Source organism: Heterocephalus glaber, unplaced genomic scaffold (genome assembly GCF_053883595.1).
Source record: "Heterocephalus glaber isolate CG9 unplaced genomic scaffold, H.glaber_assembly_v1.0 deba00001497, whole genome shotgun sequence".
Classification (NCBI taxonomy): Eukaryota; Metazoa; Chordata; class Mammalia; order Rodentia; family Bathyergidae; genus Heterocephalus; species Heterocephalus glaber.
Genome location: NW_028258320.1, coordinates 4,822,904 through 4,838,584, shown reverse-complemented (window position 1 = coordinate 4,838,584; position 15,681 = coordinate 4,822,904). Strand labels below are relative to the sequence as shown.

Genomic DNA, 15,681 nt, shown 5'->3' with positions numbered 1-15,681 from the left:
GACTGTGACCCCCCGGGGACCAGACTGTCCCGTGATTCCCTGGCACATAGCAGCTCCATCTCTGTGTGCGGTGCCTGCTGTGTGCCCACACCCTTGCCTCCCTCAGCCTCACCCTGGCTGGCTGGCTGAAAGGAATCCACCCATTTTATAGAGCACAAAGCAGAGGCCTCATCCCTTGTTCAGATCCCTGAGCAGTAGGGCTGGACTCAAATCCAGGAGTGTCCGATTGCAAAGCCTTGAGCCTACTCAGTAAATATTTGTTGAATGACTTAACTTTTCATTCAGGCCCTCACTAAGGATATCGTGTACTTGGGAGGACACCAGGGTCGTAGGATGAGGGAGCAGAGCTACTCCTGGTCAGCCTGCTCTCTTCAGAGCAGGGCAGAGGACCCGGGCGTGGTGTCGCATACTTGTAATTCCAGCACTCTGGGAGGCTGAGGCAGGAGGATGGCAAGTTTGAACCCCGCCTGGGCAATTTAGCAACTTGGAGAGACTCTGTATCAAAAGAATGAAAGCTAAAGGGCTGGGGAGGTAGCTCAGTGCAAAGGCCCTGGGTTCATCCCTAGTACCAAAAAACACCAGGGTGACTCGTTGCCCAGCCCAGGGGCTGACACTCGCTCACCCCGTCCTTCTCAGGGCGCCCCTGTGACTCAGCGAAGATGCCACAGCTCTGAAATCAGAGCTGAGGCCGGAACCCTCAGAAATTCTTTCTTTTCCTGGTGGAATTTCCCTTTCATGTCATTCATTCCTCTGCCTGGAATGCAGGAAGGCTTGGCTGTGCTCCGCACTCCTCTCAGGCCCCTCTCCGCCTCTCCAGGCCCGAGGATGGCAGAGTCCAGGCTCTGGCTCTGGGGGCTGCGCTCCTTCAACCCTCAGCCAAGCCCAATCAGAGGGGGCCGCCCCTCTTCCTGGGGTGTGACCTTGGCCGTCCCCTCCCCTCTCTGTGCCTCAGTTTCCTCGTCTGTGAAGTGGGGATAACGATGCATTGATACAGTTGAAGATGAAAATAATTCATCTGCATAAAGCACTAGGATGACACTGACACAATAATGCCACGTAACTTGTAATTTATATATGTATATTATTTTATTTATTATTTAATTTATTTTCAGTACTAGGCCCTGAACTCAGGGCCCTTTGCAACAACCCACATCCCAGCCCTTGTTTTGAGACAGTGTCTTGCTAAGCTGCCCAGGCTGGGCTGGAACTTGTGATCCTCCTGCCTCAGCCTCCCAGAGTGCTGGGGTTACAGGCGTGTGTCACCATCCACCCCGGCTCTGTTGCACTTAGTTGTGGAGAGGTTGTTAGCACCTGGAGGAGACTCGGATGGACCTGTGCTCAACTTTTCTTCTCGTTTGCTCTTAGACTCTGCCCAGAATTTTTGTGAATTCTCGATTATTCACGCTGTGGAGGGCATAGGGGCCAACTGCAAATGAGCGAATAAATTAATAAATTAGGAGGCATGCTCAGCCTCTGAAAATGAGATTATTGTTATGGATTCGAGGCCCAGTTCAAGGCACTGTTGACTGGGAGTAGCTGCGTCCAGTCCAAAGTCCTGGTCACAGCCCAGCACAGCAGCTGAGAGACAATTTCTGATGCATTGGGGTAACTCTATTTGCTTCTCTTTTTTTGGCAGGTGGGTGAGGGAGAGGCAGGGTCTCGCTATGAATCTCAGGTTGGCCCTGAACTCATTATGTACCCCAGGTGGGCCTCGAACTCATGGCAGTCCTCCTGCCTCAGCCTCCCGAGTGCTGGGATTACAAGCGTGCCTCTTTTATATTATTATTATTTCATAGATTACCCCTCTTTTATATTATTTGTTTGACCTCCCTGGCTCTTCTGTTTCCTTCTGTGGCCCCTCTCTCCTTGGCGACCCTGTCCTCTACATCCCTCTCCTCAGTTTCCTAGCGCACCCCACCCCACCCGGAGCTCGGGTTCTGGTGCTGAGGGCAGCAGAGATAACCTCAGTGGGAGGGGCTGTCAGTGCACATCCAGGCCCGGCTGGCCGTGGACTCGGGAGTTGCTGGACTTTGTTTCCCAGTCTTAGTTTCTTTACCTGTGAAATGGGACGAGTCATTGGGAGGATGAAGAGAGACAACAGCCAGGCCAGAATACAGCAAGACCCCTGCAAGTGGAGCCTACATGTGCTGCCCACCTGGGGTGGAGCTTCACTTGCTGTCTTTGGCGCTTTCAAAACAAGCTGGGGAGCCTGGTGTAATCCCAGCACTAGGAGGCTGAGGCAGGAGGATCACAAGTTTTCTTCCAGTCTGGGCAACTTTAGTGAGAACCTATCTTGAAATAAAAAATAGGTGGGCTGGGGATGTAACTCAGTGTGAAGGGCCTGGTTTCAATCCCTAGGGCTAGGAAAAAATATTTAAGGAAAAAAGAAAAATTAAGCCCTTTAACAGCTCTCCTTGCTTTGGAGACAATGCAAGATGCCACCTTCCTGTGTGTCCCACCTGACCTGCTGGACCAGCGGCCACGTGGATGGGACCCTGCTCCTGCCAGGTGCCCTCTGCCGCTGCCCACTCACACACACACACACACACACATGCACACACACACACACGCACGCACGCACGCACGCACGCACGAATGCACAGGCTCACACTCATGCTGGAGCAGGTGCCCTGTCCTGAAGCCTCCGTCTATTTTTTTTTTTTTTTGGTACCTCGGATTGAATTGGAGACCTTGCACTTGTGGGGCAGGTGGCAGAAACACTGAGCTAAATCCCTGGTCCCCTCCATCTATTTTTGCAACACAACTTGGCACCCTGGCCGGCCCCTCCTGACAGCGCATGTGTCCCCGTCTGGGCAGGACAGTGTCTCCTGAGCCTTAGCACCTGGGGACCCCAACCTGCCCCCGGCTGGGGGTGGGTGCCCCCCGCCTGTGTCCTCCTGATGGTGACAGGTGCCTCCCTCTGGCCAGCTCCCTCTGGCCGGCCCTGTGAGGGATGAGAAGGGACGCGTCGGGTTCATACAGTACCCAAGGCAGGGACGTCCCTGTCTGTGTGGCTGGGCAGGGAGCCCCGCAGCTCTGAGGCAGAGCCATCCGGGCAGAGGGAGCGTGCAGGGCGACTCTGGCCCCACGGATGGACTAGGAGGCCGAGGGGCCAGGAAGTCACCCAACATCACAGACCCCGTGGGGGGCCGAGTTCCAGACCCCAGTGCTGTCCTGGCTTCCTGGCAACCACGACACTCTGCCATCTTTTAAGGGAGCTCTGTCACTGAGGGACATCAGTGGGGACAGATGGCTCTGCTCTCACCCACACCCGCTGGTTTGGTTTCCTGCATCTGGGGTTCATACTCCCTCCGTGGCTCCGTCCTGCTGCTTGGGTCTAGGTTTCTGTGGCCTTCAGTGTAGACAGGAGGTTTGGTCCACTGTCCAGCCAGCATCGAGAATCACGCTTCTCCTGCAAGCTGAGAGCTGACCCTGACAGGGGGGGCGCGGCTGAGGCAGGTCCCCTTTTCCAGGCAGTCATCAGGGTGACCCCTGGACACCTGCACGATCTCACGCCTCCCTTCACACTTCAGTAGGAGCCAGGATGGCTCTTTGCAGATGTATTTTTTTGTTTTGTTTTTTCTTTAGGCAGGGGCTTGCTAAATTGCACAGGTTGGGCTTGAACTGGGATCTTCCTGTCTCAGCCTCCCAGAGTGCTGGGATTGCAGATGTGTACCACCATGCTGGGCAAGTACAGATTTTTAATTTTGTTTTTTTTTGGTAATGGGAATTAAACTCAGGACCTTGCTCTTGCAAGGCAGGAGTGGTGCCACTGAGCTAAATCCCCAGCCCTCAGATTTTTTTTTTTTTTTTTTTTGGTACTGGGCATCGAACTCAGGTCCTTGCGCTTGTGCAGCAGGTGACGAAACCACTGAGGTAAATCCCTGACCTCAGATTTTTAATCTTTTCTTTTTTTCTTTGGTACCAGGGATCAAACTCAGGTCCTTCCACTTGCTCGGCAGGCGCCAGAACCACTGAGCTAAATCCCCAGCCCTAGATTTTTAATCTTAAAAATTTTTTCAGTTTTTATTTTTTTTGAGACAGTCTTATATGTAGCCCAGGCTGGCCTCGAACTCGAAGCGATCCTCCTGCCTCAGCCTCTGGAGTGTTGGGACTACAGGCCTGGGTCACCACATCCAGCTCTTTCTCCTTTTTAATGGCCTGCTTTGCCTGTTCCAGTTTCAGATAAATGGTCTGGATGTTAACCTAAAGACATAGGGGTTTCAGGTTTTAAGGAGCAAAGAATGCATTCCTGAAGGTTTTGAAAAACTGCTCAGGTTCAAGGTGCATGGAGAGCAGAGTTTAGAGGGGTGAAAGGGGGAGAGGCTGCTGCACCTGGCCAAGGGCTGGATAGGGAAGGGACGTGCCAGATCCTGGGGACTTCTGGGGAGGGCTGGTGACAGAGCTTAGAGGCTGATGTGGACACTGTTGGTGAAGGAGGAGCTGAGGAAAATGATTTGGGCATTTATAGCTCAGCTGGGGCAACTTTGCAGGTCACAATTATTAACTGTCACATTATATAAAAGAGGAAGCACTTTTTTCTTTTGTTTGTTTGTTTGTTTGACAGGGTTTTGCTATGTAATTCAAGTTGGCCTTGAATTCACTGTTAGCTCAGGCTGGCCTGGAACTCACAGTGATCCTCCTGTCTCCGCCGCCTGAGTGCTGGGATCACGGGCATATGCCACCACACCTGGCTGGGATATCTCATTTTGAAGAATGGGTATAATTTATTCTCTGAGTCTTGAGTTGCTTTAGGCTTCCTCTACCTATCCATCCATCCATCCATCTATCATCCATCATCCACCATCCATTATCCATCCTGTACCAGATTTTTGCCAGTGTAAATGTCTAAAAGTTGAACACTTTCAACATGAATGTTAAGGAGCTCCTGGCACTTTTTTCCCCTCGTGTTACTGGGGATTGGACACATAGCCTTCACTCTGAGCTACCCCCCCCCCCCCCACTTTCTGAGATAAGGGCTTGTGAAGTCACTAAATTGCCAAGGCTGGGCTCCAACTTGCAATTCTCCTGCCTCAGCCTCCCAGAGTGATTGGATCATAGACATTCAGCCCCATGCCCACTCCCAGCACTTTTTTGTCTTACCTTTCTTTTTTTTTGTGGTACTGGGGATCGAACTCGGGACCTTGTGCTTGCGAGGCAGGTGCTGGAACCACTGAGCTAAATCCCCGGCCCTGTCTTACCTTTCATTACAATGACCTCTGAGATGGGCATTACTGCTATGATTTGCAGATCAAGACCACAGAATTTCCTCTGGGTCACCCACAAACCCAGGGTAAAGGTGATTTGACCCAGGTCTACTGACCCGAGTCCCTCATGTGAGAGCAGCTGGCAGCTGCATTAGGCCTCCAAACAGAAGCCTGTTTTCAAAACAGTTTTAAACCAGGCATGGTGGCACATGTCTATAATCCCAGGATTTGGGAGGCTGAAGCAGGAGGATTGCTATGAGTTGGAGGCCAGCCTAGGAGGCTACATAATGAGTTCAAGCCTACCCTGACTACCTAGCAAGGTCCCATCTCAAAAACCTAAAAAAATTTAAAATGGCCAGGGATGTTGTAGCTCAGTGCAAAGGCCCTGGGTTCACATTCCTAGTAACAATAAAATAAAAATTGTGTCAGCACAACCCAGACTAACTGGACCATGTTCTTATGCTACCTTCACACCCAAAACAACAAGATTTAATTCCTGACTCAAGGAACCTACTGGCCAATTATGAGTCAAAACTAAAACCTACTCACTTGAATCAGTTTAAAGATGAAGGGAATATAAATCAGTAAGAGGGCTAGGAAAAAAAAAAAGAGGGCTAGGGCTGGGGATTTAGCTCAGTGGTTTTGCCGCCTTGCTGCACTTACGACTGGAGTTCCATCCCCATTCCAAAAAAAAGAGGGAGAGCAAAGCACATCTTCATTCCTTCAAGATAGCATATTTTCTAAGATAAGAGAACTGAGCAGGGCATGGTGGTCTGCACCTAAAATCCCAGCTACTTGGTAGGCTGAGGCAGGAGGATCACTGGATCTCATGAGTTTGAGGTCAGCCTGGGTGACAAAGCTCAAGGAAAAAAATAAAAAAGATAAAAGCTAAAAGAACTGTCTTGCCCTCGTGTGATCCGTGGCTGTGGGAGTGCCTTCCAAGGGAAGGGTCTTCATGCAGATCTGGGTAATGAGGGGATGAAAAAAATATTTTTTTTTGAGACAAGGTCTCACTGTGTACTTCAGGCTGGTCTGAAGTCACCATGTAGGTCAGGCTGGCCTTGAACTCGTGGAGATCCTCCTGCCTCAGCCTCCTGAGTGCTGGCACTATAGGCATGTGCACCACACTGGGCCCGCAGTCCAGGAATCTTGATCTGGATTTTGCAAGGCCAAGTGGCTGAGACCAGATAGAGAAAAGACCACTGAGGTGGGCTGATCGGCAGAGCGGGGAGACAGGAACCAAAGCACGCAGCTTTCTGCAGGGGCCCTCTCCCAGGGCGTCCATTTGGGACTAATGAGATGGGGCTCTGAGCCCAGGGCTCCCAGCCTTTGAATTTTGAGGTGGTTTATTGACACTCACTGGCCACGCTCTGTGAGGCTGAGGGAGACAGGATTAGGCGCTGGAGCCGGAGCCAGGCCAGCGCCAGCGCCGAGATAAGCAGCAGGGCCAGCATGCGGGGCAGAGATAAACCTGAGGGACCTCGGGCCGGGAAGGAGGACTTTACAAGCCAGGCTGCTTGACTTCAATTTGACCTGATAAACAGGTCCTTGGCCTGCAGATGAAAGTAGTGTCTGGTAGAGATTAATCTGATGGCCCGGCCCCGATTCGGATCTGTCTGCAGCCCGTAAAGACGGGAGCCTGACTCTGAGGAGGCTTTTGCAATTGCAATTTGGGCTCAGCCTCCTTTGAACTCCTCCTGCCTGTCCGGCAATATGTGCCGCTTCCCTCCGTCTTATGTTTCTTAACCATAAGTAGTTGAAACCATTATTTTTTATTTTAGTTCTTGAGACGTGGTCTCCCTATGTAGCCTTGGCCTCAAACTCACAGTGATCCTCCTGCCTCAGCCTCCCAGGTGGGGTTACAGGGATGCACCACTGAACCCAGCTTGCCAAGAGCCTTTTTTTTATGTGAGTGGATGCTGACTTTTGTCAAATGCTTTTCTGCTATCCATTGATGTGACTCAGTGTTTTCCCCCATTAATCTGTTTGTGTGATGAATTACAGTGATTTTTTTTCAAGATAATAAACTTTCCTTGCAATGTAGTCTGAAGCCAACTTCATCGGAGTGGATTAGCCTTTGCTAGCTTGCTGGAATCCGTTTGCTGATCTCTTGCTTAGGATTTTGCTTCCCTGCTCAAATGTGAGATTCTCTTTTCACATCCAGTTCCTGTTGCGTTTTGAAATCGAGGTTATGTTTAAAAAAAGAGCACAGAAGTGAGCCCCCTTCATGCTTTCCAAGCTTATGCAAGACTGAAATGTTGCCCGTCTGCTGTTGAAAGTTGTTCCATCCTGTGTGTGAGAGGAGAGAAAGGAACTTTTACTTGAGGAATGATTGTAGCTGTAGCGCTAAGGAAGATACATTCTTTCACAGATTACTCGAAGTCCAGATGTAGGCTCAGGACTGATGAATCAGTAGCTCAGCAATGTCCTCGGAGAGGGGACGCCAGCCAGGCCGGTCTTTCTCACATGTCAGCCTCTGTCATCACTGCAAGGTGGCTGCAGCTGCTCCGGGCATCGAAGCACAGTGGTGAGGAATGCAGTTTTCGGCTAAGTGTAGCTTGGTGATGGAGGAGTTGCCTTGCATGGCTTGAGGGTGTGAGCTGAATCCCAGCCCTGGAGAAAAAAAATGTATGCAAGCCCAATGTAGCCCCAAAGCCCAGAGGTATGTGACAGTTGGGTACATTGTTTCACCTTGGCTGTACAAAACTTTACCTTAGATGATGGGTACTTTACCTTAGAAGTTTGATATGATGGGTTAAATAAATGAGTGCTTCTTTTGAAATTCTTTGAATGATGCCCGGAACATATTAAGCATTTAGTAAATATCACCCTGTCTTATCCCATTCTCCCACAGGGCAGGAAAGAAACTGTTTATCCTTTTATTCTTTCCTTCTACATCATCATCATTATTATTATTATTTTGTCTTTTGAGACAGGATCTTGTGTAGCCCAGCCTTGAACTCAGGGCAGTCCTCCTGCCTCAGCCTCCTGAGTACTAGGATTACAGGTAGGCACCACCACGGCTGACAGAAAACTTTTCTTCTGTGGCCATTTCTAGAAGCCCCTGGGATTCTTGCCTTCACCCCTCCTTGGCCATTCCTAGCCCTGCCTTGGAATTGTTATGGCTTAGCTTGGAAGAACAAATTCAGCCTAGGGGCCCCGGGCATCCTGGCTTCCGCAGAAACTCCAGGCCACCCCAGCCTGGGTTGTGTTCTCGGGGAGGATGCTGGGTGGTGATGGTGGGGCCAGTGGGGGCCCCAGCCCTCCTGGTTCTCCAACACTTCGTGTGAGGGTCCACTCACTCCCCTGCTGTGTGGCCAGAGGCTGGCATCGCTGTCTCTGCAGTTGGGAGCCAGCCAGTCCCTATCTGGGGTTGAGGTCTTTGGACTCAAGAGTCCTGTGCTTTTATTCCTCTTTTAAGAATTCCTGGTTTTTAGGGCTGGGGATTTAGCTCAGTGGTTCTTCGAGCTGCCTCGAAAGTGCAAGGACCCGAGTCCGATCCCCGGTACTGAAAACAAAACAAAACAAAAAAAGAATTCCCAGTTTTTGTCATTTAGCGGCCACCATTACAGGAGCCACTTCTATGTGCTTTGTCTTCTAATGTATACTGAATATTTAAAAAATAAATTTCAGCCAGGTGTGGCAGCTCACACCTGTAATCCCTGCAGTCGGGAGGGTGAGATAGGAGGATCACTGTGAGTTGAAGGCCAGCCTGGGGTACATAGCAAGACCCTGTTCCCCCTCCTCCAAAAGATTCTTTGAACATCTGTGAACCAGGCACCATTCTGTTTTGGTGGGGTGGGGAGGGAGGGGACATACTGTAAGTAGCCAGCCATGGTGGTGCATACCTGTAATCCCAACTACTCAGGAGGCTGAGGCAGGAGGATTGCAAATTCGACCTCAGCCTGGGAAATTCAGGGCGACTGAAAGTGAAAGGTTGAAATGTAGCTAAGTGGCAGAGAACTCGCCTAGCCTGGGCCAGGGCCCTGGGTCTGTCCCCAGTACAGCAAAAACAAAACACACATGGAAAGTCGGCCTCCTTTCTAGTTGGGTGAGCAGAAAACCCAGGCAGTGGGAGCGGCAGGAAGTATCAGGGCTGGGAGGGGCAACACCATTACTTAGGTAGGACGGCAGGAAAGGCTGGGAGAGGAAAGGGGTTTCTGGCTCTGCGAAGGAAGGGAGGCCACAGAAGTCGCAGCCACGGAACGCACAGTGTGCGAGACAGTGACCAAGAGGCCGTACACACTCGGGTCAGCTCCCCAGGACGGGTGTGATCGCTGCGCACCCCAAGCATATGCCGATAAAAAACTAACCAAAGGAACAAGAAGAAAGATGAGTTGACACGTTGAAATCAGTTAAAAGGAGAAAGAATGCGGGCTGTGGGGTGAAGGTGTCACCTGTCGCCTGTCGCCCTCTCCCTTCTGGGGGGGGGACCTCTCATGGGGAGGAGGGGCCCCCAGGGCTGTGGGATTCCATCCCTGCCCTCCCTAAGTCCCCTTTCGTTGAGTAACTTGTTCTCACTGATGCTCCTGGGAAGAAGCTGTCTTCCATGCCTGGCCCTGGTCATTGCTTTGTCTTTTTTGTTTGAGTCAGGGTCTTGCTGTGTAGTTCAGGCTAGCCTCAAGCTCATTATATAGTCCAGGCTGGCTTTGAACTCGGGGCAATCCTCCTGCCTCAGCCTCCTGAGTGCTAGGATTACAGGCATGCATCACCATCCTCTTAGGAATAAACAAGGGGAGCCCCTGTTCCTTTGAGGAGGGGTGATCAGTGAAGTCCCCATGGGATGACTCACGTTCCAGGGACCCCATTATGCCAGGCTTTCATGCGGCCCTGCACACAGGGGCCCCATCCCCAGCTCACACCCCAGGGTCAGGGTCAGTCTCTCTGTGTCTCCCATCCACAACCATAAATCAACAATTAATAAATGGATCTGGGCAGGCTCAGTGGCACATGTCTGTAATCCCAGCACTTGGCAGGCTGAGGCAGGAGGATTACCGTGAGTTCAAGGCCAACATAGTGAGAACTTGTCGCAAAAACAAACAAACAAAAAGGGAGGTGGAATAATAGTATACTCATGACATTGTTGTGAAGAGGAAATGATTTGACCCATATCAGATATGTGCAGGGCCAGGTACTGTCTCAAAAAATAAAAAATATTTATGCTTTTGAAAAATATTTAGGGGCTAGGGGGATAGCTCAGTGTTAGAGTATTTACCTGCCGTGTTCAAAGCCTTCCTTTGAGGGCACAGCAAAAAGCAGACAAATGACAAAAACACTTTGTCGTATGTACCCCTGAAAATGCAGTTTCAGGCTTCATGCATACATAATCATACATACATCATACACGCATCATACTGGCACCACATGCTTCACACATGCATGCACGCACGTACCACACATCAGAATCCCTGAGTCAGGGCCAGGGAATCCCCATTTCCACAGCTTCTCTGGGTGATATAAACTATAGATATTCCTTACGTTTTCTTCTAGTATTTGTGACATTTTAGGATGGGGAGGGCAGGGTACAAGGGCAGAGATCACTTAAGAAAACATTGGTAAAGGGCCAGGGATTTAGGTCAGTGGTTCCGCCGCCTGCCTCGCAAGTGCAAGGTCCCGAGTTTGATCCCCGGTACCAAAATAAAAAAGAAAGAAAACATTGGTAAAGAGGCCAGGCGTGGTGGTGCATGACTGTAATCCTAGCACTTGAGAGGCTGAGGCAGGAGGATTGCCAAGGGTTTGAGGCTAGCCTGGGCTACATAGCAAGACCATTTCTCAAAAAAACCGAAAAAATAAAATAAAATATTGGTAAAGAAGGCCACATAAAAATAAGCCTTGAGTTTTAAAAAGTCTGTTAAGAAAATCTCCTAGCTGTTGAAACCAAGAAATCTATCAGTAAAAAAAAAAAACACCAAAAGTCCAAGATGGGGGATATAGCTCAGTGGCACTGTGCTGGCCTGGTAAATGCAAGGTCTTAAAATGTAATGAGCTATTATTATTATTATTATTATTATTATTATTATTATTACTTGTTATTATTTTGGGGTTTTTTTTTGAGACAGGGTCTACTATGTAGTTTAGGTTGGTCTTGACCTCACTGTGTAGCCCAGGCTGACCTCGTACTTAGGGAGATCCTCCTGCCTCAGCCTCCCAAATGCTGGGATCACAGGTATGTGCCACCATGCCTGGCTATGAGCAGTTATTGAGCTGGAGGTACAGCTTAGAGGTAGAGCACTTTGGTTCCATCTTCAGCAACATGCACAATTATAAATCACTAAGAGAAACAAACTTTCTGTAAGTCAATAAGCAGATGTGGGTAGGTAATTTACACAAAATGTAAATGTCTCCTACTATGCCAAACAAGATGTATTATTAGTAGTGAACCATTTTCAATTTCTCCATTTGGCAGAGTTGTTTTTAAAAATAGATGTCTAGTGTTGTTTGGTGTAGACTGATGTAGCATTTCAGCAGGAAAATTGGGTCATAAGAATTGTATCAAGCAGTGGGATGTTTCATAATCTTCCACTGAGAAATTCCACTTGTAGAAATTAATTCCCTTCTAGAAGTAATCATGAGTCTGCACAGAGATCTTACTGTATAAAGGCTGAAGGCTGTACAGAATTTTTTTTTTTGGTACCGGGGATCGAACTCAGGACCTTGTGCTTGCGGGGCAGGTGGCAGAACCACTGAGCTAAATCCCTGGCTACTATGTAGCCAGTAAAAATGAGGTCATAGAATATTTAATGACACGGAAAAGTGTCAGTAGTATTTTTTGTGTGCAAAATTTGCGAGGGCACCATTAAAAATGTGGCTATTCCTAGAATAAAAATTAGAGAAATACTCGGGCGGCTGAGGCAGGAGGATTCCAAGTTTGAGCCCAGCCCGGGCAACTTAGTGAAAGAATTGGGAGGGTAGGGAAGGAAGGGAGGGACCCAGCCAGCTCCAAGGCGATGCTAATGCTTCCTGGTCCGGGGCCTCAGTTTAAGTAGCACTGGAGTCCGACCTGGTGGCCGGCCCGTAATCCCAGCACGTGGGAGGCTGAGGCAGGGGAGTGTTTGAGGCAACCTAGGCTACACAGACCCTGTCTCAAAAAGTCACCCCCACCCCCAAGAAAGTAGCAATGCAAGACAGTAGATTCCGGAAGCTTCTCAACCCTAGCTCTGCCACTCAGTGTGACTGTTATTGTGCCTCAGTTTCATCTGTAAAATAAGATTACCTGAATTTTAAGGGTTTTGTAAAGATTTAACAAGTTCTACATATTAGAACAGCAGTCACTAAAAGGAAGCCTTTATGACAGAGCCTAGAGCATTTTCGTTAGACTCATGTACATTAAAGTTTGACGAGTGAATACACGAGTGACCCACAGCGTCGGGGACAAGTCCTTTCTCGGGAGGGCCACAGAGCCAGACGGGCGGAACGGGAAGGGCCGGGCACGGGGACGCGGCCCAGCTCCGAGAACCTTCTCCCGACCCGGAAGCCGCGGGTCCCTGCCCGCGGACCCTGGGGCCGCGGCGGGGAGGGAGGAGCCCACGCCAGCCCCTTCCGCCGCCCGCCCGCTCCGCCCCCGGGACGTCGCCCGTCCGCCTCCGCCGGCGTCCGCGGCTGCTCCGTGTCGCGCGGGGCGGGGCGCGCGGCTGTCAGGGCCGCGGCGGGCGGGGGCCGGCTGCGCGCACTGCGCCCGCGACCGCTCCAGAGTCGCCCGCGCTCTCCAGCCGCCGCGTCGCCACCCGCGCCACCAGGCCACGCCGCGCGCCGGGGCCGGCATGGAGCTGCTGTGCTGCGAGGGCCCCCGGCACACGCCCCGAGCCCGGCCCGACCCGCGGCTGCTGGGAGACGCGCGCGTGCTGAGCAGCCTGCTGCGCCTGGAGGAGCGCTACGTGCCGCGCGCCTCCTACTTCCAGTGCGTGCAGAAGGAGGTGCAGCCGCACATGCGGCGCATGCTGGCGTACTGGATGCTGGAGGTACCGACCCGGCCCGGCCCGGCCTCGCGCGGCGGTCCGCGCCCCCTGTCACCGCGCCCCGGGCCCCCACCCTGCGCGGTCCCCGGCGTCGCGGTTCCGGCGCTGTCTCGGGGACCGGCGGGGAAGCGCGTGGGGGTGGGGGCCGAGGGGTGGCGCGCGCGGTTCCGGCCGACGGAGAAATGAAAAGTGCGGGAGACAGCGGGGCAGCTCCTCCCTTCCCCTTGGGTGTGTGCCGGGGGTAGTGGCCGCGGGCGAGGGCCCGCGCCCCGGCTGCCCCCGCGTGGAGGAGGGAGCCTCGGCCTGAAATCCTCGGGGGAAGGCGCCTGGGCCGGGGGCCCCACCCGGGGAGCGGCCGCGCAGAGGAAGGGGGGGGCACGTTCTCCTCCGTGGCGGTCCTTGCCGCTGTGGGGAGCTTACCCTCTCTCAAGTCTCTGTAACCCGGTTCATCCCCACGCCCCCGCCCGGCCCTTACCGTGCGCCCTCCCCAGGTGTGTGAGGAGCAGCGCTGCGAGGAAGAAGTCTTCCCCCTGGCCATGAACTACCTGGATCGCTACCTGTCCTGCGTCCCCACCCGAAAGGCGCAGTTGCAGCTGCTGGGCGCGGTCTGCATGCTGCTGGCCTCCAAGCTGCGCGAGACCACGCCCCTGACCATCGAAAAACTCTGCATCTACACGGACCACGCAGTGTCTCCCCGCCAGATGCGGGTGCGTGGGTAACGCTCCCCTCTGCCCCCGTGCACCTCTCCCCACTTCCCTGGAGAAGGCACACTGCGACTTCGGAGGCTCTCTGCCCTCCTGGGAAGGGATTCAGGAAAGCCAAGGCTTTTCTTTTGGGAAAAGCACTGTTTGCCCCACAAAGATGGGGCAGTGCGGTGTGGTGGTCGGAGCAGAGCCTCGGGCCTGCGCTCAGCCCCTCCTCTGGACCCTGGCCGGTCCGCCGCTCCTTCCTGGTCTTTCCCCCAGTAGCAGCGAGTCAGGGTGCCCTGTCTACACTCACCAGTACTTTGGTTCTGGGTTTGCACAGCCACCATGAGTTATTTATTGGCAGCAGAAGGGCACGAGCCCACACAACCCCGCCGGGCGGGGAGTGGAATTCGCGTCTCGGGGGAGGGGCTTCCTCACCAAGCATCCCCGGGTGGACTTTGTGATAGAAAAGCTCCCCAGCAGATTAAAGCCAGGCCCTGATTGCTCTGCGGAAGTGCTGAGGTATTTCAACCCACCCACCGCTCTCCTTCCCCTTCCATCCCGGAGACACAGCCCCTTCCCAGCCCTTCCAGCTCTGTCCTCTTCTGAGGAGCCGCAGCAGCTGCTCCGGGCCCAGGCAGAAGTCTGTCCCTTTCCCCTTAGCCTGGCTGGAGTGGGGAGCAGGGCGCCCCCTCCCCCTGCCCGCCCACTCTGACCAAGGGCTTTCATAACCCTGTGGGGAGCTGCCCTCACTCCTGTGGTTTGGGAAGTGGCTCCTTGGGCCTCTTGCTGGGGAATGGGGCCCGGGTTCCTCCAGGCAGGGCCAGAGTCACAGTTCTGCCTCCCCCCAGGAGGCTGGAGCTGTGGGATCCGGGAGAGGGCACGAGGAGCGCCAGGCATCGTTTCCCGGGGCATGGGGGAGAGGGTGTGGGAGCTGGCACCTCCCTTCACCTTGCTCTGTGGTGGCTGAGCCTGCTCCTGACCCCAGAGGAGCTGGGGCCCTGGCTCCCGGGGAGGAGGGCAGCAAGCAGGCGCTGTGATTGGCTGGCGGGGATGAGGGTACTGGGGCCCCTGGCTGCTGTGAGTGGAGGAACTGGATTCCTCTTCCTGCCAAGTAGCTCTCAGAGATGGGAGTAGGAGGCCGGAGTTGGGAATCTGGGAGGCCCCACAGCTCTGTGATGAATCTGGTAGTTTCTGGCAAGCCTGAAGGTGGAGCTGGTTTCCAGGGCGGGGGAGCAAGTCTTTGGAGGGGTTGGGGCTGGAAGGTGGAAGGGGACTATCTCTTGGTGACAAGATTGGGGTGGTTTTAAAAGAATAGGCTCAGTCCTTGTGGAGCTGGGGGTGGAGACAGATGATTCCTAGAAGGTCACCTTGGAAGGGAGAAAGTTAAGACCCAGAAAAGGAGGGAGCCCAGGTGGCCTTGCAGCCTGAGTGTGGTGGCCTCTGCAGCCCATCCTGCCCAGGGTATGCACTCCACCAAGCAGGGCTGGGCCTCTGGGGTGGCCCGGACATGCTTCCCCATGAGGACCCCCCTCCCACTTGCCTCTGGGAGCCTAGGTGCTTTCTCTGCACCCCTGGGTAGAGTTTGGGAAGACTCTGGGAGTAGAACCCTGGCTTCCTTGCTCTCTTCTGGCCACAGCTCAGGCTTGCTCTCTGGGCGTTGGGAGAGGTTTGGGCCTGACACCAAGGTGGGGACCAAGAGAGGGACAGCTGTGGCTGGGGGCCTGGAAGAAGCAGGGTGGGGTCACCATTGCTGCCTCAGTAAGGAGTCAAACCCACTAGTTCCTTCCTGAGATAAAACAATGAAGAAATCCTCAAGTGTGCAACTCGGAA

General features: G+C 53.0%; 1 protein-coding gene across 5 annotated transcripts in view; it reads left to right on the top strand.

The window, feature by feature from the left end:
- Ccnd3 (cyclin D3) overlaps window positions 1-15,681 on the top strand; it is a 46,994-nt gene that overhangs the window by 27,753 nt on the left and 3,560 nt on the right. For 3 of the 5 annotated variants that reach the window (XM_087184542.1, XM_087184543.1, XM_004846585.3), the window contains exon 2: window positions 13,654-13,869. The exons of 1 other annotated variant lie outside the window; for it this stretch is intronic. In XM_087184542.1, coding sequence (XP_087040668.1) covers window positions 13,699-13,869 — 171 coding nt within the window. In that variant the 5' untranslated portion in view covers window positions 13,654-13,698. Of the gene's footprint in view, window positions 1-12,823; window positions 13,166-13,653; window positions 13,870-15,681 lie in introns of those variants that run through there. One more of the 5 variants, XM_004846583.3, reaches the window with a different exon arrangement.